General features: G+C 44.1%; 1 protein-coding gene across 2 annotated transcripts in view; it reads right to left on the bottom strand.

Moving 5' to 3' along the window:
• The window catches only part of PEX5L (peroxisomal biogenesis factor 5 like), a 690,633-nt gene that overhangs the window by 373,421 nt on the left and 293,322 nt on the right, over nt 1-23,890 (bottom strand). Inside the window, exon 2 of one of the 2 annotated variants that reach the window (XM_085633878.1) lies at nt 725-829. The exons of the other annotated variant lie outside the window; for it this stretch is intronic. Within the exon in view, the coding sequence (XP_085490004.1) occupies nt 725-829 (105 nt within the window). The remainder of the gene's footprint in view (nt 1-724; nt 830-23,890) is intronic. 2 annotated transcript variants of the gene reach the window in all.

Below are 23,890 nucleotides of genomic sequence, written 5' to 3'. Positions count from 1 at the left end.
GTCTTGTGTATTAATTAACAGTGATGAGTCTTCAGTAAATAAATAGTGAGTCTACAGCAAATAAAGCCAGTTAACAAGATTCAAATAGTTTGGCAGCCGGTGAGATCTAATGTAAAAACATAATAAACTTACATGCCCAAGAGAACCAATTGTTTTGAGAACTACGTTCCTTACACATTTCTTTCATTTCCACATTTGTAAATTGCATCTGATTACATTGAATCAGTTTACTTATGGGAGTAAACAAGATGAAATACTAGAAATTATGTATCTGAAATAATGTGTCACAATGTTCTCAGTTTAATGAAAGTGAAATGTGTATAACTAAGGTAAAAATATAGATTCACACAAACACACAGATGTACAGTAATAGAGATGCTTGACACGTATCACTATAAAGACTGCACTTGGAAACTGACATATGTATTCTGTGTTTTCTGTAAAACTATTAGTTCATTAACTTGAACATTTATGTAATTAAAATGTTTGTAACTTCATGAAGTTAGCAAACCCTGCAGTTCTGGATATGTTAACAAAGTTTTGAAACTGAAATGCTAAAACAATAACCACTTCTCACAGTAGGCTGAATTTGTTCATTTTGTCAGTTCTGTAATGATGCTGTGGAAATGACATGCATTTGACTTAGATCACACAACATTGCGTGTGGTTCTCCAACAGATTGACATATGCCAGCTTCCTAGAGTCCTCCTAACATTCAGCCCACCTGTGATGTCATAGTAAGGAGGGGCTTCCCTTCAGCGGACTCCTTTCTTGGTATCTCCTTCATCACCATGGCAACAGCCTTATCTGCCGCCCTAGAGCCTTTCCCCTACAACAGTGAAATCAACAATGGTTTGCGTCAGGAAATTTGCCTTTGTCACCTGTTTTTAATATGCAGTCTTTGTTTTTAGAAGCGCTACATCATGTTATCATTCCCTCATTGAGTGATTCTTCGATCACTTTAGATGTTTTGAAATTATGAAATATGAAAAAAATTGTTAATAGTTACTGTTAGTAACAATTCTGATGTAACACCGGAAATGGGGATTCCTTGGCCCTTATAACTGAATTGAATGTTTAATGGTTTAATATGTTGTGCAATTTTCATTTTTTTCTACATAGCATTGCAAATATATTTGTCATGGCTCCCTGCATATGATTCTGATATACTACTTTGGGCTGTTATATCTGGTATTCCTATTGCACAACTATGTCTCCTTTGTTGGGAGCAGTAAACTACACATAACACATGATAAAATCTTGTGAGTGAAGTTGTATTCAGTTTAGAGGAGCTGGCCCAAGTGGCTAACATTACAATATTGTGCTGACTGACCCTAAAACCATTTGAAGGAATTCTAATCAGCAGTTGCAGAGGGCTCTCAATGAGGGAGTGATGTAAAACAGCTGGTGTTCAGTGTTCATGAAAATGGAGAAAAAATGTTGTTTCCCTTCTAACAGACATAAACAACAAACTTTTTAAAGATTTCTCTTTTCCTACGTGTGCTGGTTTATCTGTAATAGATCTTATCTGCTTTTTCAATTGACATAAAATGGAATTTCAGACAAACTAATAATCAGATGGGCTAACTGCGGCAAACTATACTATGCCAGAGACAATGTATTTTGCAAAGTCGAAAGTTCTGTATTTTGCCCACATTTTCCTGCAATGGAAATCTCTTGTAGGAAACATTTTTGAATGGAGAGTTAAATCTTTTAGCAGGGAATGTTTCCACAAAAACATTTTTGAAAAATAATTAAAATCAAAAGTAGATGTTGCTATTTTTTCTGACAATAAAGCCTTCCAATAGAAGATATTTTCCCCACTCCTTTTCTAGAAACTTTTGGAACTTCATGCACTTGACAATGGTTGCAAGGTTTGAAAAAACGATTATGAAGTTGGGGTAGGTGAAATTTTTAACTCTGTTAACTCTATACATTAAAGAATTATGTGGCGGATAAGTCTCAATAAGATAGGTTGCTTTAAACTGCAATTTTGCCCCCCACGGATGCACACTGCATACCTGTATAAAATTAATCTCAATCACAAAATAAGAGAAAAAACACAAAAACAAATTATGTGTCTACTGTGTGAGCTGCATATGGTTATTATTTTCTAAAAATACATATGTATTGCACACTAAAAGTGAGTGAACACAAAGGAATGTCAAGCAATGACAAAGTATAGTGAATGCAAATGATGGTCTAGTTCAACATAGATTCAAGTGTCACAGCATGTTTTTTTATTTGAAAAATGGAGGCTCATGGTTAGTGTTTCATTGATGTTTTTAAATTAGCTTTTTCTAAATGAGTGCTACATGTAATTTACATACGGACTAAGCTACTCACATTTTCCAGAAACTTTGTGAATCTACTCTGTGTTTATTAGATAATGGTATCAAACATCTTAAGCTCAATAGCTTCTGTTTCAACCTAACACAGGATATTTATAGAACACCAGCCTAGCACGCAAAACAACTTGTAAGTTTAATGGGAAACTTGACTCAAGGATTCTGATGCGAAAGGAAAAATTATTTTACTTTTTATTTACTAACCAAATGCTTAATTACTCAGTATGATTGTTTTAATATTACATAGACACCCTTTTATCTGGCTCTTCAAAAATGCTTTCACCTCATTTCCTGTTCCTTTAAAATTTTCACCTAAAGCAAAGTTCTTTTGATTCTTGCAATTAGAAATTAAAAGTACTCCAAATATCCCACTTGTTTTGGAGTCTAGAAGAGATGCTTACAACGTGAAGTAAAAAGGGTGAAAGAAAATATGTGTTAATGCGAATTTCTTCAAATTGGACTCATGACGTTTTCCTGTTTAGTGAACAATCCCTGTATATTTGCTGATTTTTTAAAATCAGAATGATAACATGCTTGATGTGTGATTTACAATTACATTTCACCTGCCATTTTTCATTTGAAAATTGAATTTGCCCTCTTCCTAGTTGGACATCATGTTCATTATTACTGGTGAATTGTAATACAAATCATGCATCAGCTACATAATGCTATTTTGTAAAAAACAAACCTAAAAAAGCATAACAACTTTATATGAGTATTGTAAAAATAGAATTTTGAAATGAAAGTAAACACACTAAATAGTTACTAAATGGTCTACATCAACAGTTTTAAATTTTATAAATGCTTTTCAAAATGCAATTTGTTGCCAAAAAATGCATTAATTTGTTGTGCAAAACCTAAACATCTTTGTAGATTTTAATTTATATTCATATCGCATTAGTCAAACAAGGTGATCATGTAGTAGTTGACTATACATGTGTCTATCACTTTCAAAGATCCCTATTTTATAGTAAAACGTTATTGAAATGGTACAGATTAAAATGTGCCAATGCAATATTTGAAACACACTGAGACTATTGCAAGCTCTGAAGCAAATTACTGATTCTCTTTTATTAACCATCATAAAATTTATAGAGTTGCAAAACTGGAATTCAACAATAATTTGAAACATTTAGCCAAAAAAGCATTTAGCTTGAAACTATTTGGTACAAATACATTTAGTGTGATAATAGCTAGTTTCAAAAAACAAGTTTTAAATTTGATCTCTAATTATGACCGCAATTTGACATTATGGCCAATTGTCTCTAGCATGCTTGTTACGTATGACTGAAATGTAGATGAGCAAATATGCTAATCTCTGGCAATGGTAAAGTAATGTAATGATCAACATGAAAGTTAAAGTCAGGTCAAGGTTCTAAAAAGAAGAGTCTTATAACTCTTTTTTCAAACTTTTAAAAATTCAATGTTCTCAAACAAATGTATAACACTTATACAGGTAACAATTTTGAACTACATATTTTTCATTAATTGTGTAAAATTGAAGTATTGACACTATTCACCAATGTTGCAGAAAACATACTGCTGGTGTGAAACAGTAGGCATAAAAAAAGTGTATGTTTTTGTACTGATAACAGTCAATGAAGAAAATAATGCAATGGATTATCATTTGGATCACCAATTTCAATGGGGTGGGTACAACATTTACCAACTGCGCATTACACATTTTTCTCATTGGTATAGCAGTGCTGAAAAACTCTGAAGCACACTCAGAAAGAAGATAACTAGGACTAGATAAGGAATAGCAGAGTTTATTGCTAATCATCACAATGATGCCCCACAAATTACTGATTTTCTTTAAGGACACATCTCATCCATTTTACATTATAATAAAGAAATATGGTTTCCCTTTCTGGTGACTAGCATGTCAACACATCTGTTAGACCTTAATTGCAAAAATTCTTAATACACATCAGGATTGGCCCTCCAGGATCATCCCAGGGTACCCATTAGATAAAACATCTATCTTAAAAATTGGAATAAAAACATTAATGTGCTAAGACACATAATATTAAATAAAAGTATATCAATAAATTCATTGCAGACAGGTGATATGAGTTCAGCCCAAATGTCTAAGGCTTGCTTTTTAGCATATTCTTTTGATTCAAAAGTATAAGACAACTCTACAATACATAAATCTGAAATAATGTATTTAACCACCAATAGTTCTAAAACTAGGGAAAGGAATATGGATAAAGCAATTCATAACATTAGGCAGAGTAATGACAATGTCAGGTTATTACATTAGTCAAAGACGGGCATACTATTTACAAAGGTAAGTAGCTATCACAGTTTCTGAAAATTCTGAAACGGATCAAAGAGGGACTTAAAAGAAAGAGAAAGTGGGGCCGGGTCACTATCTGAAACACAAGTTTATTGGTTAGTATCCAAGAATCTTAGTGACAACAAATATGGTGGTTTCCTAAAAAGCAACAGTTATTTTCAGCTTTTTGGTGTTTTATGTTCAAAAAGATATGCACTTGCCGATCTATGACATTATATATAGTGCAATATTATTATATGGCCACAAATTATACAAAAGCATGTGTTGCATATGGTCTAAAGCGCCCATAATCAGGACTAGGGACACTTTTCTTCTTTGTTGTAGAGCACCAAAGTAACTGGAAACTTAGGGGTGGATTCAGTTCAAGATATTCAAATCTGTCTGCACTTTTCACTGACTATGACCATGCATTGACATTATAAGCTTTCGAAGAGAATCTAAAAATATAAGATGGAATTTAGAATGTTTTATGCACAGTCTTGGTTAATTGTGAATAATAAGACATAGTATGTAGAACATTTTCTTGCAGAATCCGATTGTAAAGTTTGAAGCTAAAGTGTGCAGAGATGTTTAAACTGGCTTGAGTGTATACATGGTTTCTCCAGTTTGCTATTATGATATAGAGGACAAATATTATTCACTGTGGCCCCTATTTAGACTTTGGCAGAAGTAGGTGGACTGCCACTTGAACTCCAGTTACCTACTGCAACGCGTGCCAGAACCCTGTCATGTAGGAGTCGGGTGGCAGTATAGCATGGATTGCACAGCCACAATCTTGTCCAGCACTGCTATGCCATTCTTCCACCATGGCTCGGCCACCCATGTAATTCATGTTGTTCAAAGCTGTGCAGGGGAGATGGTGGAGAGGTGGCATGCAATAAGCTTGAGTGAAGGAAGAAACTTTGCAAAGGTATGGAGGAATTGTCCTAAGGTGAGACTCAATTCCTTTTTTCTTTTAAACACATCTTTTTTGTGTTCTCATCTTGTACTATTTAGGTACTTCCCAGTACTTTAATCTAAATGGAAATTCTAGTGCATGAAAAGTATGTATATTTAATTTATAGTATTTTAAGATGTGAATTACTATAACAATACAACATATTATCAAATTTTTGAAAACTTCAATATTACTACTGAGGGCCTGATTCTGATGCAGTTAGGAAACCTTCCTGATCTCATCGGTTTGGAAATAGTTCCCGACCGACTCGGATCGGGAGAGTCCGACCGACTGAGTATGATGCATCGGGATGCTTCCAGATACGATTAGGTTAGACTCCCATTGACTTCTATGGGAGCCTATGTTCCTAACTGCATCGTAATCTGGCCCTTGGTCGGAAAGACAAGTTCCCAATCGGATTTGGAAGGAGCAAATGCCGTTAGGAGGCCTTCCTAATCGCATCGTAATTGGGCCCTAGGTGGGAATGCTTTCCAAACCGAATTGGAATCGGGCCCAAAGTGTTAAATTGTAAACATTGTTGCATTTAAATTGTTGAAACTCATTGGTGGTATATATTTAAACACTGTTAATGCTATCTTAGTTTTTTTCTTTTAATGAACAATGGTTGTCATGTTTTAATGTAAGTACATAGAAACAAAAAACCCGTTAACCCTCAATTTTTAATTCAGCTAGTACATTTTCCATCAGAATAGAAATATAAGTGTAGCTCAGAGAGAATGAATCTTCACTTGTATTCTTTATTTATATTCTTTATTTTTCCTCCAAAAATATTTTCTCATCTTCGATATCTTCCATAGATACAATATTAATACAATAGCCCATCAGAGTCAGGCAGTATGGCATGACTGTCTTAAGCACAGGTTTCAGTGAAAGCATAGATTTTATTTTGTATAAAGCAACATATTACCTCATCTTCAAATATGCACAACCCATCCACATTCATACTTCCATACATAAATATTTATACAGAAAAAACTTTTCTTTTAGTATATTTGTATTCAAGACAACACTCATCTTGCTTAAATTACAATGTCTTAATATATCAATTCATTGGTTGCATTAGCCTAAAGCTAGTCTTTTCATTTCTGAACAAAGTCAGATACTATATATGCAACTTCTTGTTTTTTTGTATTACTGTGGCTTCTGAAAAACATTTTTCAATGTGTGTTTCAGCATTAAACACCTTCATCAGGAATGCCAGTGTCGCAGAGATGGTGCACACTGTTGATCTCCTCTGAGGGTTAAGGAGGAGAGTGTGCCACCTGTTCATAAAAAGTGAAAGTGTTGACTTCTCTTTTGAATCTTGTCAATATATCTCTGTAAATAAATCCTTTCTGTTTGGGATGCTATGTTCAACCCGCCCTTTCCGTGTCTCACAGGAGTTCAACAGTGAGTATCATCTCTGTGAACCCAACTGGTTTTCCCGTAGGATTCTGAGAATAAAGTTGTTTCCTTCTGGCCTGGGATTTAACCATTTCCTTCTTGGTTGCTGAAAAAAAGGTCTTGAATATGTGGTGTTCCTGAGGAAGGCATTTAATGGTGAAAAGTGTGTTAAACACATTTTTGCAAAAGCCACAGTAATACAAAAAGCAGGAAACAAGTTGTATAAAAAAGTATCTGACTATATTTATATGAATATCAGAATAGGTATTTATGTATAAGTATGTATGTATGTATGAATGTGGATCAGTTGTGCATGTTTGAAGATGAGGTAATTACTTAAATATAATGTCTGCTTTTACTGAGACCTGCACTTAAGATACTCAGAACACACTGTCAGACTATGATGGACTATTGTATTAATGTAATATGTATGAATGATGTCAAAGATGAGAAAATATTTTTGTAGGAAAAATAAAGAATACAGATGAAGATTCATTCTCTGAGCTGAGCCGCACATATATTTGTATTCTGGTTGAAAATGTACAAGCTAAATTTAAATTTGAAGTTTGAAAGGGTTTTCTGTTTTTATTGACAGTTGTCCCTGTCTCAGTAGCCCTATTCAAGCAGTGGGTCCCTAGTTTTTGATACTTTAATGAAAGTTAGTCTGTTTGTGAACTCTCTATGTCATTAAACATAAAACACCACATCCTGTTGAAGCATGTCTATTTAACAACTTACTTCAGAGACATAATATGGTTCCACCAGTGGCAGTACAAAAAAATCCAATACTTCTGATAGTATGGGACAGCAGAGTGCTATTATTAGTAATATAGGACTTTTCCAACTTTGGAATTGCTACTAACGTTTTGGTAGTATGACTAAATTTGTACCATACTACTCAAAGCTATCTTGGTGCGGGATTCATTGCCTAGAGTCCAATTCTGTTAGGAATAATATAGAATAGTCCTGACTCGGTAAGTAATCTGAATCACTTTACAGAAGGAGCTGTCCATGCCTCATGACCGTCTTACTTTTTCAATTTTTATAAAGTACAACCAAAGATGAGCAATGTGCTCTACTTTATGAAACCTCATAGTAACACAGTTTTCAGCATCATCATCTGTAACACAGTAGCATCCACATTATTACCTGCTGTAAAAATATGGGCTTTCTTTAAATCATGAATTACAAACACAACTGTTTTGATTCAATTTTACATGTGCAGGATCTGCATAAGATATTAGGTACTATGGATAAATGAAGTTACCAAATTAGCAGGTGTGAGCTTGAAAGCAAATCATTATGTCATTTTTATTTTAATAATCTTGGATGTTACATAATACTTGATGTTGCACATCTTTCTGTTTAATAGTGCTAAATATAACAACATATACCAGTGGCCAACTTAAGGTGTGCCTGCCAATCTTAGCATAAGGTCTGAGTAAGCCCTACAGAACCATGAAGCATGTGACCAGGATTACAGAGCAACATCAGTATCAAACACCAAACACATTGAGCTATCATGCATAAGTATTAAGATAGTGTTTCCATAAAGTGCTGCCTTCATCTTCATATGCCTGAAGCGAAACCAAAAGAAAACAGTTACTGTGTTGCTCTGTCAAAGCCACTCAGTGAAATTATATAATGGCAGTATGATAATCAGCAAGTTCACCCTTATATATATTATTTAAATTGTGTATACTGCATATTTTTACATGATATAGCTATGGGTGAATTATGGTGACAAATAATATACAAAAACAATAATGCTATGTCGATATAAAGGTTTTCATGGCATTTGCTATAAAGGCCTTCCAATGTATAATAGAATCCAGGGCCAGGTTTAGCATTGGTGGCACCTAATGACCATCTCCACCATGGATTCCCTCACTACCACCCTTTAACAGTGCCCCTCAAGTCTATAGAACCAATCTCTCCCAGATGCATTTAATTAATTATATATAGCGCCACTCATATAAGTGAAGGGTGTCAGAGCACTTTACATCACACACACATTACAAAGAGGTAATCAATCATACATGTGACAATCACTGTATAGGAAATGTTACATAAGACAGAGGACTACAAGGTGTAAGAGTCACATGTCATCCATACTAGTAGGCAGTATAGTTTAAGAGGGCTTGGTCCGGAGAGGCACAAACTCAGAATTTTAAAATGTAACACCATGGTTGGAGGTTCTACCCTTTTTGCCACATTAGGATAATGAAAGACGGGAAAAAATCATAACACTCTAATCTATACCTTGCAGTTTGCATATAGCTCTTTGATGACAGTAAATAGCTCACTGTTCTATGTTAGGATTTGAACTTGTAAACTGCAATTAACAATGGTAGCTCTCTGACAAAAGCAGTAACCAACAGCATGACTGCATGGTACACATTCTTTGCAGCAGGCATATTAACCCTCTGTGCTACTTTATGATGAGTCAACATTTCCACTAGGAAAAACTCTGATATCCCTCCTGCAAGAACATTGATCACTAGAGTTATCATGACATTTTTATTGTTGCCTAAAGATTGCTGGAAGCAAGGAACGTGGCAGCAGGTGCTTTTAAAACCATAATGTACTTGCAAATAGGGCGCACCCCCCCACCCGAAGTTAGCACCTGGTGCAGTGGCACTGGTTGCACCACACTAAAGCCGGCCCTGATAGAATAAATGCCATCAGGCAGCTTTTTCCATTTGCGGTTCCTATAACCGAAACAGGGTCTCCCACTGCTGAGGTCAGTACACTTTGGAATGTACAAATGATTGACCTTTTGTGCATCACTCAGGCTCCTTTTGCCACTCACTCATAAGTTCATTTTGTTGAGTTGTACATAGATACTGTATTTGAAACTGAAGAGATAACATGTAGCTACATGTCATATCTAAATAAAGCATGATGTAAAATGATATCTAGGCCAAAGCTGGTAGATTCATTTGCACTTCATTCTGTTTCTCTCCAGTATGTACATCAGATATTATACAGGCTCCAACTGGAGCAAAAGGGTGACTCACTACCCGCTCCACTCACTGAGAAACAGCATGAGAACCTACAGCACATGATCAGATACCCCAGGATTTTGCGGCTTCGATTGGCAAATTTAAGGCCCAAAGAAGCAAAGTATGCAGCCAAAACGTCAACATTTGCTGTATTTTTGCAGTACTCACAAATGTGGCTGTCACAAAAAAACGGCAAGGCCTATGCTCTGTCACAGCTGGAAGCTGTAGTTTGTCACAGTCTGTAACCTTGCAGAGTCTTCAGCAGAACACTGCCTGAAATTGGAGGATGTCTGGTGCCACAGAGTGCAGGTTGCAAAATGAAACCTCTGCTCTCTCTAGTAGCACAGGGCACAGAAGCGAGGGTGGGCGGGGCAGAAAGGTCTAAGTGGTGGTGTGTAATGTGTTTTTTGTATGCACTGCTGCCCTGAGGCGTCGTGGCGCTGTAGACCGCTGGGGAACCCGTCCTGGCTATACCTGTGAGATGGTCCCTCCTGGGTATCTCCAAGGTGAAACCAGGCATCCCCAGCGAATGTGGGGGGCCGTTGTGGAGATGAGGCAAGCTAATGCCCAGAGTTGCCAAGTGTGATCCCTGGTTAGAGTAGGCACCGAGGCGAGAATTATCGAGTCCGCTGGCCATGGTCCACGACCCTGCCGCGTCGGGAATTGAACCCTGGTCCCGGGCCGTCCTCTGCTTCCGGGTCTGCTGCCTCTAACCAGTGAGCCACACTACTCCACTGGTGAGAGGGACAGATGAGCCATACAAGGAGTCGGGCACAATAGACCGGGGGGGGGGAGGGAGATAGGAATCCCTGGGCATCAGGGCTGTGGGGGACAGGAGACATGGGGGTGAGGTGCTGGGTGACAGGAGATAGAGGAGAGGGCAATGAAGGAAGGAGGGCCAAGGGAGGGAGAGGAGTGGCAAAGTGCAATGGCGGGTGGAGGCAGGAGTGAGGTCCAAGGGCCTGAGTGTTCACAGGTGCCAGTGGCGTCACTAGGGGGGTGCTGACCGCACCGGGTGACACTATCACATGGGGTGACACCGTGGGACACAAGGAAAATGTGGAGGTAGGGAGTGCTCAGGCAGGGTACAGGGGGTGCGGAGGTCAGGGCACAAGGGAATGCGAAGGTAGGGGCACAGGGGAGATGAAGGTAGGGGTACAGGGGACTGTGGGGGTAGGGGCAGAGCGAAGTGTGGAGGTACGGGGCAGATGGGAGTACTGAGGTATGGGGCACGGAGGAGTGCGGAGGTAGGGGGAGTGTTGAGGTACGGGCACAGAGGGGTGCGGAGGTATGAGACACAGAGGGTGCATAGGTACGGGTGAGTGCAGAGGTATGTGGCACAGGAAAAATGTGGAGGTACGGGGCACGGAGGAGTGCTGCTGACGCATTGTGCTGTGCAGCTCCGCAGGTACACTCAGTCAACACTGGTTCATATCAGAGGCGCATCATCGCCATCCGGGACCTGCGCCAGGAATGTGGGCTGTGGACCGCATGCCCCCTCCGGGACAGCATTCACACGTGACGCTGGTACAGTCCGCGCCCCTGCCTTGGCTGCACTCGAGACAGGGCAAGGGCTGAATGAAGCCTGCACGTGAACGCAAGAGCCTGGCCTCAAAACGGTGCCGGCAACTCCAAGCACTGCCACATACAGAACACACAGCACTGTTGCCATAAGCAAGATAGCACAGCAGGTCCATCAATACACGGTCCATCTGTGTTTAACCTACAGACCCTAGGGCTGATTTTCAACAGGACTGACTCAGGCTTTCATCTTCTCAATGTAGTCAAATGGCTGGGGCGATAATATAAGCGACAACTGCGTCTACGGGCTGTGGTCTATGCACGCGGTCGGCGCTTAACGATTAAAACGTGAATGTGGTCTCTTTAGGCCGAGCCCCTTTTCACAGGGTCCTACAGTGGGTCGCTTTACAAAAGCATATTTGAATGCAGTGGTGTTCAAAGTAAAACAAAGCCCTGGGCCGTCCCGTGCCCAGGATCCGTATGTGCTCATGCCCCGCACTGGAGACGGTTTCTGCAGTGGCGTCACTAGGGGGATGCGGGGGTGCGGACTGCACGCCACCATGAGTTACCGCACTGGGTGACACCAACCCTAGTGACGCCGCTGACAGGTGCCACACTGCGATGTGTGAGCCGGTCCACAGTCTAATTGTGTAGGGGAGCTCTGTGCATTTACAGGAAGTTGACAGAGGAAGAAAACACCTCTGCTGCCTGCTAGTCTGTTGCTCACCCTCCTTTTAACTGGTTCAGTGGCAGCAAACACATTTTTGCAGGTACTTCTGTGGGGAAATTTTCACAAAAACTGTATGGGAACTTTGTCTTACAAATCTTTTCATCAAAATGATTTGCAGTCAGGCTACGTTGGAACAAGAGCTTAAATGTCATAACTTTATAAAGTCCTTAATTTGTGCACTTTGCCCAACTTCACCGGTGAAATTATATATTTACACACTTGTAGTGGAAACACAATAAATAGATCAGCTGGGTACAACATGACACATGAAAAAGGCGTTGAATGCAGCTCACCACTTCACAGGTTTTGTCATTCACTCAATAAAACCCCCTCAGTAACTTTAAGCTAAGTAATGCTGATGTCTAAAGATACACTTACATCGAGACCTTAATTGTGGAAGTCATCACTTCTCAGGCAGTATGTTGGGAGTCACTACACCACAAGTGAATTTTACTACATTTAATAATATTAAAGCAAGCATTATCAGGCCAATAGGTCTTGTCTTCTGATGTGTTCCCCAGCCTTTCAGCTTCGTCAATGCTTTTTTGCAATGAGGAACAGCATAACCAAAAACAAAAATTAAAAAAACTGCTGCAGTCTGATGATGTATACACACGAATGCATCACCACATAAAGGTGTCATGACATGGCAGCTTTTTTCTTAACTTTTAATTTAGTGTTCCAAGATGGCAGAAGCCATTTTTGGAGCAATAAAAAAGTGCATGAAAATGCACTCAAAGAGAAAGGAGTGGCCCAGTAGTAAATTGCACAAGCCGAGCTTTCAAGAAAATCAATTAAAAAAAATGCAATGGGAAGTGCTGGGGTAGCCAGTGAGAAACAAGTGGGGGAATAGCATGTCAAGCCTGCTGAGTGACTGACAAACAGGGAGTGGGAGAGAAGCAATGGAGGAACTGGGGCAGGGGTTAAAAAACAACAATACACAAATGAAGTTCAACAGTGCCAGACAGCTAGGGTTGGCGGAAACTATGGATACGTTTCGGGGAATGGGTAGAACAATACACAAAACATTGCGGGTCCAGGATTTGAGGGAGAAAACAGCACACAATGAAAAGTGCAAGAAAACACATGCACTCCCATGGAGTGCAGATAAAGAAGAAAAAAATAGATCCATGAATGTGAACAATGGAAGGATATAAGTCATCCAATCAAAAGGATGGTAAAGAGTCTCTATTGCATGAGAGAGACAAGCTCAGGAAGGGCACACAAAGCCAGCAAATAAGAATGCCACACATCACATTCAACAATGGTATAAATAGCACATTATAGGGATTATTGCATGCTGCTTATATTTGTTAAAAACAAATGCAGTTAGCATGAACCAGAACACAAAGGGTAAATCATTGCAGTCTGATAAAATCTCAATAAATAGGGTCTGTGAGAAGGGAGACAATTAGATGGCCATCTAAATTGATTTTATGATAGAATATGCAAGGCAAAAATCATTCATTTCTCCATCTTTGCACCCCCACATTTCCTACTCTACATTTTATCAAAAGTTAATTTGTGTAGGTCTCCAAAATACCAAACTACCTGATAAGTGCATCTGGATAACCAAAACGTGTAGGTTATGAGTGTTCACCTGCTTTTGCAGGAGGGCACTCATAAATGCATTCAAACCTTTCCTAACCCAAAATTTCTTAATGCTGGGATTCTAGAATTTCGAAAGTCACAAATCCCTTTTGCAAGTGTAATGGTCTTATTTGTACACATTTAAACAGAGGCGTGCATATACCTTGGTGACCAGTTCCTTTGCTACATAGACCTACCACTCCATATTCACAATGTCAGATCCACAAAACATCTAACTTCTGTTTAAATGTTCAATTTAAATCTGAATGTATCATTGCCCAGAATGGATTATGATAACCAGGTTGTGCAGGGATCTACATTCACAAACAGAGCTTCTGACTTTCTTCATTTAGAGATTTAAAGTTAGGGCATGAAGAGTAATATTTCAAGGGTGTAAAAAATGATTGTGTGTGAAGAAAATGGATGACACCCATATTTCATGTGTATGGCAAAGGGGTCTTCACTCGGAAATATGTTTTTCTCTTGGACTAAAAAAGATAAAAAGTTAAATGTGCTAATGAGAATTTCTGTTGACGACATTTTATAATGAAGTACTTTTGTAATTAACAACTTGTGAAACTTTCTATAGCTACTTGTGTGATTTTTTTCCTGAACTATCAGAAAATCAGAAATCTATGTGTCTTAAAAAAAAGTAGATTTCCAACTTTTGCAAAAATTATTGAGAAATAGCCTCTCATAAATGTGAGTCTACTGACATCCCTCCCTCACAAGACCTCTGCAAAAAACACACCACAAAATCAAGAAAATTTAGGACAACTTCGACGAAGACAACCAACACACTGAACCCTCACCAGCCACCCTGACACCCTGAAGCCAACGATTGAGAACTGGACAGCTTTCATCACCAAAGACATTGAAGTCAATCAACTCCCGGGCCCACACAGACCCATGCCCCCACCACATCTTCAACAGAGCCACCAACACCATTGCACTCAATCAATCAATCAATCATATCACTTGTATAGCGCGCTACTCACCCGGAGGGGTCTCAAGGCGCTTGGGGGAAGGGGTCCGCTACTGCTCGAACAGCCAGGTCTTGAGTTGTCTCCTGAAGGGGAGGTGGTCCTGGGTCAGCCGAAGGTGGATGGGGAGGGAGTTCCATGTCTTGGCCGCCAGGTAGGAGAAGGATCTGCCTCCGGCGGTGGCTCTTCGGATGCGTGGTACGGCGGCGAGGGCGAGGCTAGTAGACCGTAGCTGGCGGGTGGGCGTGTAAAAGGTCAGGCGGTCGTTGAGGTACTTGGGGCCCAGGTCGTGGAGAGACTTGTGTGCGTGGGTGAGGAGTCTGAACGTGATCCTCTTGTTGATGGGGAGCCAGTGCAGGTCCCTCAGGTGGCCGGAGATGTGGCTGCATCGGGGGATGTCCAGGATGAGTCAGGCGGAGGCGTTCTGGATGCGTTGGAGTCTTTTCTGTAGCTTGGCTGTGGTTCCGGCGTAGAGGGTGTTTCCGTAGTCCAGTCGGCTGGTGACGAGGGCCTGGGTGACCGTCTTCCTGGTTTCGGTCGGGATCCATCGGAAGATCTTGCGAAGCATGCGAAGGGTGTGAAAGCATGATGAGGAGACGGCGTTGACTTGTCTGGTCATCGAAAGGGAGGAGTCCAGGATGAAGCCCAGGTTGCGTGCGTGGTCTGTTGGCTTGGGGGCGGTGCCCAGGGCTGGGGGCCACCAGGAGTCGTCCCAGGCGGAGGGTGATGGTCCCAGGATGAGGACTTCCATCTTGTCTGAGTTCAGTTTCAGGCGGCTGTTCTTCATCCACTCGGCGACGTCTTTCATCCCTTCGTGTAGGCTGGTTCTGGCGGTGTCGGGGTCTCTGGTGAGGGAGAGGATCAGCTGGGTGTCTTCGGCGTAGGAGATGATGTTGAGGTTGTGTTGGCATGCGATGGCAGCAAGAGGTCTCATGTAGACGTTGAAGAGGGTGGGGCTGAGTGATGATCCTTGCGGGACGCCGCAGATGACTTCGGTGGCCTCGGATCGAAACGGCGAGGAACGAGATGATCCACTCCAGTGCCTTCTCTTGGATGCCGGTGTTGCTGAGGCGTTGGACTAGGGTGCGGTGGCAGACAGTGTCGAACGCTGCGGAGAGGTCCAGGAGGATGAGTGCCGCTGTTTCCCCGTTGTCGAGCAGGGCTCGGATGTCGTCGGTGGCTGCGATGAGGGCGGTCTCGTTGCTGTGGTTGGCTCTGAAACCGGACTGCGAGGGGTCGAGGGATCCGTTAGTCTCGAGGAAGGCGGCAAGCTGTCTGTTGGCGATCTTCTCGATGACTTTGGCAGGAGCGAGATGGGTCGGAAGTTCTTGAGGTCGGTGGGGTCCGCTGTTGGTTTCTTCAGTAGGGCGCTGAGCTCAGCATGCTTCCAGCTCTCCGGGAAGGTGGCAGTGTTGAAGCAGGTGTTGATGACGTCCCAGAGTTGGGGTGCGATGGTGGAGTCAGCCTTGTTGAAGACGTGGTGGGGGCAGGGGTCGGTTGGAGATCCGGAATGGATGGTGTTCATCGTGCGGGCTGTGTCTTCGGTGGTCACCGTGGTCCAGGTGCGGAGGGTGGCGGTGGGGTGCGTTGGTTCGACGGTTGGGTGCGTGGATGGTGTGCCGAAAATGTTGTGGATGTCGGCAATCTTGCGGTGGAAGAACGAGGCGAGGGAGTCGCAGAGATCTTGTGAAGGGGTGATGTCGTTGTTGCCGGTGCTGGGGTTGGAGAACTCCTTGACGATGCTGAAGAGTTCCTTGCTGTCGTGGGCGTTGCTGTCCAGTCGCTCCTTTAGTGATTTTTTCTTGGTAGTGCGGATGAGCTGGTGGTGCTTGCGGGTGGCGTGTTTGAGGGCGGTCATGTTGTCAGTGGTCTGGTCGAGGAGCCAGGCTTTCTCGTGGGTGCGGCAGGTCTTCTTGGAGTCCTTGAGTTCGTCGGTGAACCAGGGGGCCTTCTTGCTTCTGGGTCTGCTGGGAGGGTTCTTCAGTGGTGCGAGGTTGTCGGCACAGGCAGTCAGCCACTGCGTGAAGTTGCGGGCTGCTTCGTTGGGGTCCGTTGTGCTGGCCGGTGGGTTCTGGCTGAGGGAGGTGGTGAGCTGGTCGGCGGTGATCTTGCTCCAGCTCCTGTGAGGAACCTGTTGCGGGTGGTGGTGGGTTGTGGTTTTTCTGAAGCTGAAGTGAACGCAGCAGTGGTCGGTCCAGTGGAGTCCGGTGAAGTGGCTGAAGGTGATGTGCTTGCTGGATGAGAAGATGGGATCAAGCGTGTGGCCGGCGTAGTGGGTGGGGGTGTTGACCAGTTGCTTGAGTCCGAGGTTGGCGAGGTTGTCCAGCAGGGTGACGGTGTTGCGGTCCTTGTTGTTCTCCAGGTGGAAGTTGAGGTCCACTAGGAGGATGTAGTCGGCGGAGGGGAGGGCGTGTGGGCTGATGAAGTCCGTGACGTCTTCGCTGAATTGTGTGCGTGGTCCCGGGGGTCTGTAGATGAGGGTGCCTCTGAGGGTCGTCTTTGGGTCGGTGTGAATCTGGAAGTTGAGGTGCTCTGCGGCGGCAAAGGTGTCGTTGGAGTCGGTCGTGATGCAGATGGTGTTCTTGTGGACGATGGCGATGCCTCCTCCGGTCTGGTTGACGCGGTCCCTCCTGATGATCTTGTACCCGTCCGGGATGGCGATGGCGATGTCGGGGGCTGAGGAGGCGTTCATCCATGTTTCTGTGAGGAATGCGATGTCTGGTGATGTTGTGTCGAGGAGGTTCCAGAGTTCCACGGCGTGTCTGTGGACGGAGCGGGTGTTGAGCAGGATGCACTTGAGGTCGCTGCTGGAGCTTGGCTTGGCGGGCGCGGTGCAGGTTCGGAGGCAGGTGAACTTGCAGGTTCTGCAGGTGAAGGGTCCGTGAATGCGTTTCGGGGCGGCCCGGCAGCAGGTGGGGTTCCAGCCGGCATTGAGTGCGTTGAGGGCAGCGGCGTCGTAGGTCTGTCGGGTCGTCTTGCATCAGTGGGGGCCAGGGGTCCTGGCACTGGGCGCGGTCCAGGCACGGATGGGTGCAGACGGGCTTGCCTTTGGCGCGCCTTCGGCGCACAATCGGCGCGCCCGCTGCGCGTGACCGCTGCGCGTCCGCGCGGTCGCTATTTAAGGCTAAGTGGGAGGGAGGAGCAGCAGGGAGGTGGGAGCGGGGAGGACACAGAACAAAAGGGGGCGTGGCCGCGTGAACAGCGGCGGGAAGCGGGGAGCGGGGCGGGCAAGGCACAGGGGGAAAACAACCACGTTGATACAATAAGGCAGTCAGAATACAACAATACAGCAAATTATAACAAAAATACAGCGGAACTGCAGGGTCAAGGGACAGCGAGGCAGGCAGCTAGGGCGGCAAGGCAGACGGCACAACGAGGCTGCGAGCAGCAGCGAGGGGCACACACACAGCTGGTGGCCGTGCGGCGCGGGGGTGTCCTGAGAGCAGGTCACACTCACCTGCGCTGCGCGGTCGCCATTTAAGGACAAGTGGGAGGGAGGAGCAGCTTGGAGGCGGGAGCGGGGAGGACATAGAACAAAAGAACAAAAGGGGGCGTGGCCACGTGAACGGCGGCGGGAAGCGGGGAGCGGGGCGGGCAAGGCACAGGGGGAAAACAACCACGTTGATACAATAAGGCAGTCAGAATACAACAATACTGCAAATTATAACAAAAATACGGCAGAACTGCAGGGGCAAGGGACAGCGAGGCAGGCAGCTAGGGCGGCAAGGCAGACGGCACAACGAGGCTGCGAGCAGCAGCGAGGGGCACACACACAGCTGGTGGCCGTGCGGCGCAGGGGTGTTCTGAGAGCAGATCACACTCACCTGTGCCGCGCGGTCGCCATTTAAGGATAAGTGGGAGGGAGGAGCAGCTGGGAGGCGGGAGCGGGGAGGACACAGAACAAAAGAGGGCGTGGCCGCGTGAACGGCGGCGGGAAGCGGGGAGCAGGGCGGGCAAGGCACAGGGGGAAAACAACCACGTTGATACAATAAGGCAGTCAGAATACAACAATACAGCAAATTATAACAAAAATACGGCGGAACTGCAGGGGCAAGGGACAGCGAGGCAGGCAGCTAGGGCGGCAAGGCAGACGGCACAACGAGGCTGCGAGCAGCAGCGAGGGGCACACACACAGCTGGTGGCCGTGCGGCGCGGGGTGTCCTGAGAGCAGGTCACACTCACCTGCGCTGCGCGATCGCCCATGCTCCGCCACACCATCAACTGCTCCCTGATGAACGCTTCATTCCCCGACGACTGGAAGCACGCCGAGATCTACCCCCTCCTGAAGAAGCCCTCGGCGGACATCACCGACCTCAAAAACTACAGACCCATCTCCCTGCTCCCGTTCCCAGCGAAAGTCATCAAGAAAGCCATCAACAGCCAACCGCCCCCTTCATTGAAGACCACAACTTCCTCGACTCCTCCCAATCCGGCTTCAGAATAAACCACAGCACAGAAACCGCCCTCCTCGCCGCAACAGATGATATCCACTCCCTGCAGGACAAAGGAGAAACAGTAGCCCTCATCCTCCTCAACCTCTCAGCGGCGTTCGACACAGTCTCTCACTGCACCCTAATACGCAGACTCCACGACGCAGGTATCCGGGACAAGGCCCTCGACTGGATCCACTCCTTCCTCAAAGGCAGAATGCAGTGTGTCAGACTCCCTCCTTTCCTCTCAGACCCTACACCAACCACCTGCGGAGTCCTCCAGGGGTCCTCAATCAGCCCCATGCTCTTCAACGTCTACATGGCTCCCCTCGCCCCCATCATCAGAACCTACGGACTCAACATTGTGTCATACGCAGATGACACCCAACTCATCCTCTCCCTATTCACGAACCCAACAACCCCAGACACAGCTTTCAAGAAGGCATGGAAGCCATTGCCAAATGGATGAAAAGCAGCTGCCTACAACGCAACACCGCCAAAACAGAAGTACTCATCATGGGCCCAAACTCCGATGCCTGGAACGACACCTGGTGGCCCCCGCCCTCGGAAGCCCACCCACCCCTACGGACCACGCACGCAACCTTGGAATCATCGTGGACTCTGAGCTCAAAATGGAACTCCAGATCAACTCCGTCGCATCCTCCTGCTTCCACATCCTCCGCCTCCTACATAAGACCTTTAAATGGATCCCCCTCGAGCCACTCACGCCCTCGTCACCAGCAGACTCGACTAGGGAAATGCACTCTACACCGGAATAAACAAACACCTCACCCGCAAGCTACAAAACATCCAGAACGCCGCCGCAAGACTGGTCCTCAATCTGCCAAGACACTGCCACATCTCCAAGCACCTGCACACACTCCACTGGCTCACCATTGAGGGTAGAATCACCTTCAAGATTCACACCCTACCACACAAGGCCCTCCATGACACCGGACCAGCATATCTGAACAGCTGACTCAAATTCCACGCACTCCAAAGGACCCTACGATCAGCCAAGGTCTCCTATGCCGTGGTCCCCCGCACCAGAAAGACCAGATCGGGAGGCTGCTCCTCCTTCCTCACAGCCAGAGCCTGGAACGCCCTTCCACTCCATCTCAGACAGACAACATCGTTCCCCATCTTCGCAAGAAACCTCAAAACCTGGCTCTTCAACAGACCCCCTCCTTGATGGACTTGTTCCCCTCCCCCCAGCGCCCTGAGACCCTTACGGGTGAGTAGTCGCGCTTAACCAACACCTGATTGATTGATATTTTAATTTAAATTAAATGTGAAAAACAATTTTGCTGGTTTCAGCTTTGTTCAGAGGGACAGGCATCAGAAAACAAAATCACAAGAAGTTGGCATATTTATAAAAAACTAATAGGTTATGAATAAACGGAGAGACTAGGGAAATAGTTGCCATGTTGTATAATGCAGTTAACTCTCACTTTCTTGTGGTTGTGAGCCAGTAGGGTGACCAGTCGTTCAAACCAAAAACTGCATAGACATAGAAGAAGGGCTATATATTGACAGACACCATTCACATTACCCACTGACTAAGGAGGGCTTTGAGGAAGGGGAAATTCCATTGACTACGTGACCAATTAGGTTTAAGAAAGATAAAACAAAAGTCTAGCACTTTTAACAAATGTTTGACACTCATATATCTAGCTGTGATATATTGCATGAAAGTTGCTATTTTAGTCGAGTTTGTTTTTCTTTCTGGGACTTGGAATCAAGCATTTATAATGAAAGAAAAATATTAAGTACTAGAAAGTGAAGACTAAAATCGGTACTGGATAAACTTTATTGTGCAGCAGGGATGACGATGGAGAGATACACATGATCCGTAATAGGAATCATTTGCTTTACCTAAATATGAAAGTAGAAAAACACAACATTCAGGACCTTTTTCCAGTTTAATGAAGCTATTTGCATTGTGCAAACATCTACTCTCAGGCAAAAGCAGCTGAAAGCAATATCACTTCCCATGCATTGGTCAAGCCCAAAGAAAGGCTGGTGTCGTTTTCCTTGATGGAGGTTCTCCTCAAATACTGTCTTAAATTCTAAGTCACCCTGGCTAAACTTTTGAGCCACGGAATGAGATAAAACAGCTCAGCACGGAAATTATTAAGGCTGATCCTGGTCCGTTGTGATTTAAGGGAGGGTCTGTGAAAAAGGTTCGAAAAAATGTAAAGGTCCCTGCCTTCAAACCTTGGGCAGGTATATATTTTATTGGAAAGATTTAGGAGACCTTGAAAAACTGGGACAATTTCAGCAAATCTGGATCTCATGTTCATTGTATATGTCAGTCTATTACACTGATGTTCGAATTAATGAAAGTTGATCAGTTTGAAAGACTAGGGCTGTGGTTGTGGTCATCTGCCATTGCCACTATGCTACTCTCCAATGTATATGAAAAATAAGTCACATAAACACACCCAAGAAACGATCTTTAGGAAAAAACTCAAAACTTCACTTTTCTAGCACTTAAGTCATCACCTCTATACGTCCTCAGCGCGGAGATACCCCATCTGGGGTGATTCAAGCACTCTACAAAAGACATAAATAAATACATAAATAATAGGCGCATATAATGATAAATTAGACTCCAAAATAGACTAGTATCCCAATGAGACGATTAAACTTCTATTCTGCAAGATGTTTTCTCTGAAGCGGTAATCTTGGTACAAATGCACACCCAGGAGTATTGGATGTTTTCTCAGCTTAAAAAGGTAAGTCACATGATAAGCACATCTATAATTTCAATCTTTTTATCTGCTTTTCAATTAAATGTTATCTCCTATAGGGTAGACATTCATTACTGTAGGAGAGAGACTCATGAATAACCTGGAATGATAACAAAGTACCAGCTTGTTATTTACTTTCATGGAAATATTTTAGAGCTTGTTTTGAATACTCTCCATGCTGAGGACTCCATAGGAGATCTGGCAGCTAAAATGGACGCCAGACGGACACCCATCGCTTTTTAGATTAGAGTAAAGAAAGTACTAAAAACAATAATAAGGCACTATTTTGAGACCATGCCACTTTGTTTCATAAACATAAACACTATTATTCATGACTTTTAGGGCACTATTACGAGATTTTGGTGGAGCGCTGGCGAGGTGGTGCAAATCGCCGCACCACTGCTCCGCAAAAGCTCGCACTGCCCGCCCGCCAGATTACAACTTGTTCGTAGTCTGACGGGCGGGTGGCGTGATGGGTACCCTTGTGGTGCCCATTTAAAAAGGGCACCGCAAAGGAACACCTCAAAAGGTTCCTGCACGGCATGAACTTGTAAGTCAATGCCGTGCAGGAAACTATGTGCATGAACACAGGAGGGCACATGCTATGCCCCCCTGTGTGCATCCACACATGTCTGAGGCACAGGGGGGCTCTGTCGGACCCCCTTTGTTTCTTCTTCGACTGGCTTTTCATGGCGATTCAAACTGGCCGAGAGGAAACTCGTAATATGCTTGGCGGGACCGTGGTGGTCCCGCCAAGCATATTGCGGCCTCTGACCGGCATTCCTACTTCAGGGAACAGCGGTTCCCTAGCGGAGCCGGCAGTCCTAGTGCGGTCCGACTGCTGAGTCGTAATCGGGTGCAGTGGTGGCTGGATCCACCGCTCCACCACAAGTCTGGCGGTCCGAGGACCACCAGACTCTTAATCTGGCCCTAAGTGTCTGCATTCAGTTGATGAGGAAATGATGCTATGGCTAAAATAAAAGGACTGAGCTTAAAATTTTAGAACTTATTGGACTCATCTAATATAATTGACAAGACTGAAGTTAAGCCAAATAGCTATACCACTTTCTTCATCGGCCATTAGCTTTGCCCTGTGTCCATTTACACTGAGGCTCAACAATTGAAAGCTGCATCTGATTTTACAATTGGCCAGAGTTTTGTTGTAGCATGCATGCAATATTGGGTAATAAATCTAAGCCAAAGCACGCAAGTTAGTATTCTGCACAAATTTTACAATATAGGGAATTTTAAACCCTCTATGCCCATTATGTAGTTCCTGTATTGCAGAGTCTAGCAATGAGCCAGGTATTGGAGCTGAGAAGCTGTTAAATATATTCCTCAAATTTATGTGACGCAGCGAGCATGTAGTCAAAGATGGCAAGCTTATCACACAGCCAGACAATGCATCACAGGAATCAACACTCAGTAAATGGCTGGGTGTTCTCATCACTTAGACCATGTCAGTGCTTCTGTGGTCACCCGGAGAGGTGCCCTCAAGACATGTGACGAGTGTCTCATGAAAATAACGAGGGTAGGACTGTGGAGTTCTGCACTGAACAAGAGATTTCAAACTAGGGCTTCTTTGTTTGCTTGTGGAAGAAAGGGGTGTGAATAAGCCTTTTGAAATGTCCTTTCCAAGATGGTGGTCTATCCATGAAGTACTGTGTAATCTTGCTAATAGATGACGAAGTTGATTCTTCCTGTAATCTCAGTTCAGTGTGTTGGGTGGTAGTGCGGCTAGTAGGAGAATTTACCTGAAAAGAACTAAACCTGGACTAGAACTTTGATAACTAGATTCGAATTTACTGATTTAGAGAATGACCTTTAAAAATATATACAGCTGTGAAATATGTGGCATTGGAAATGTGAATGCTGGTATGACCTCAT

The sequence above is a fragment of the Triturus cristatus genome, chromosome 11 (genome assembly GCF_964204655.1).
Source record: "Triturus cristatus chromosome 11, aTriCri1.1, whole genome shotgun sequence".
In the NCBI taxonomy this organism is placed as follows: domain Eukaryota; kingdom Metazoa; phylum Chordata; class Amphibia; order Caudata; family Salamandridae; genus Triturus; species Triturus cristatus.
The sequence above is the reverse complement of the archived record's forward strand: the minus strand, read 5'-3'. Positions and strand labels throughout refer to the sequence as shown.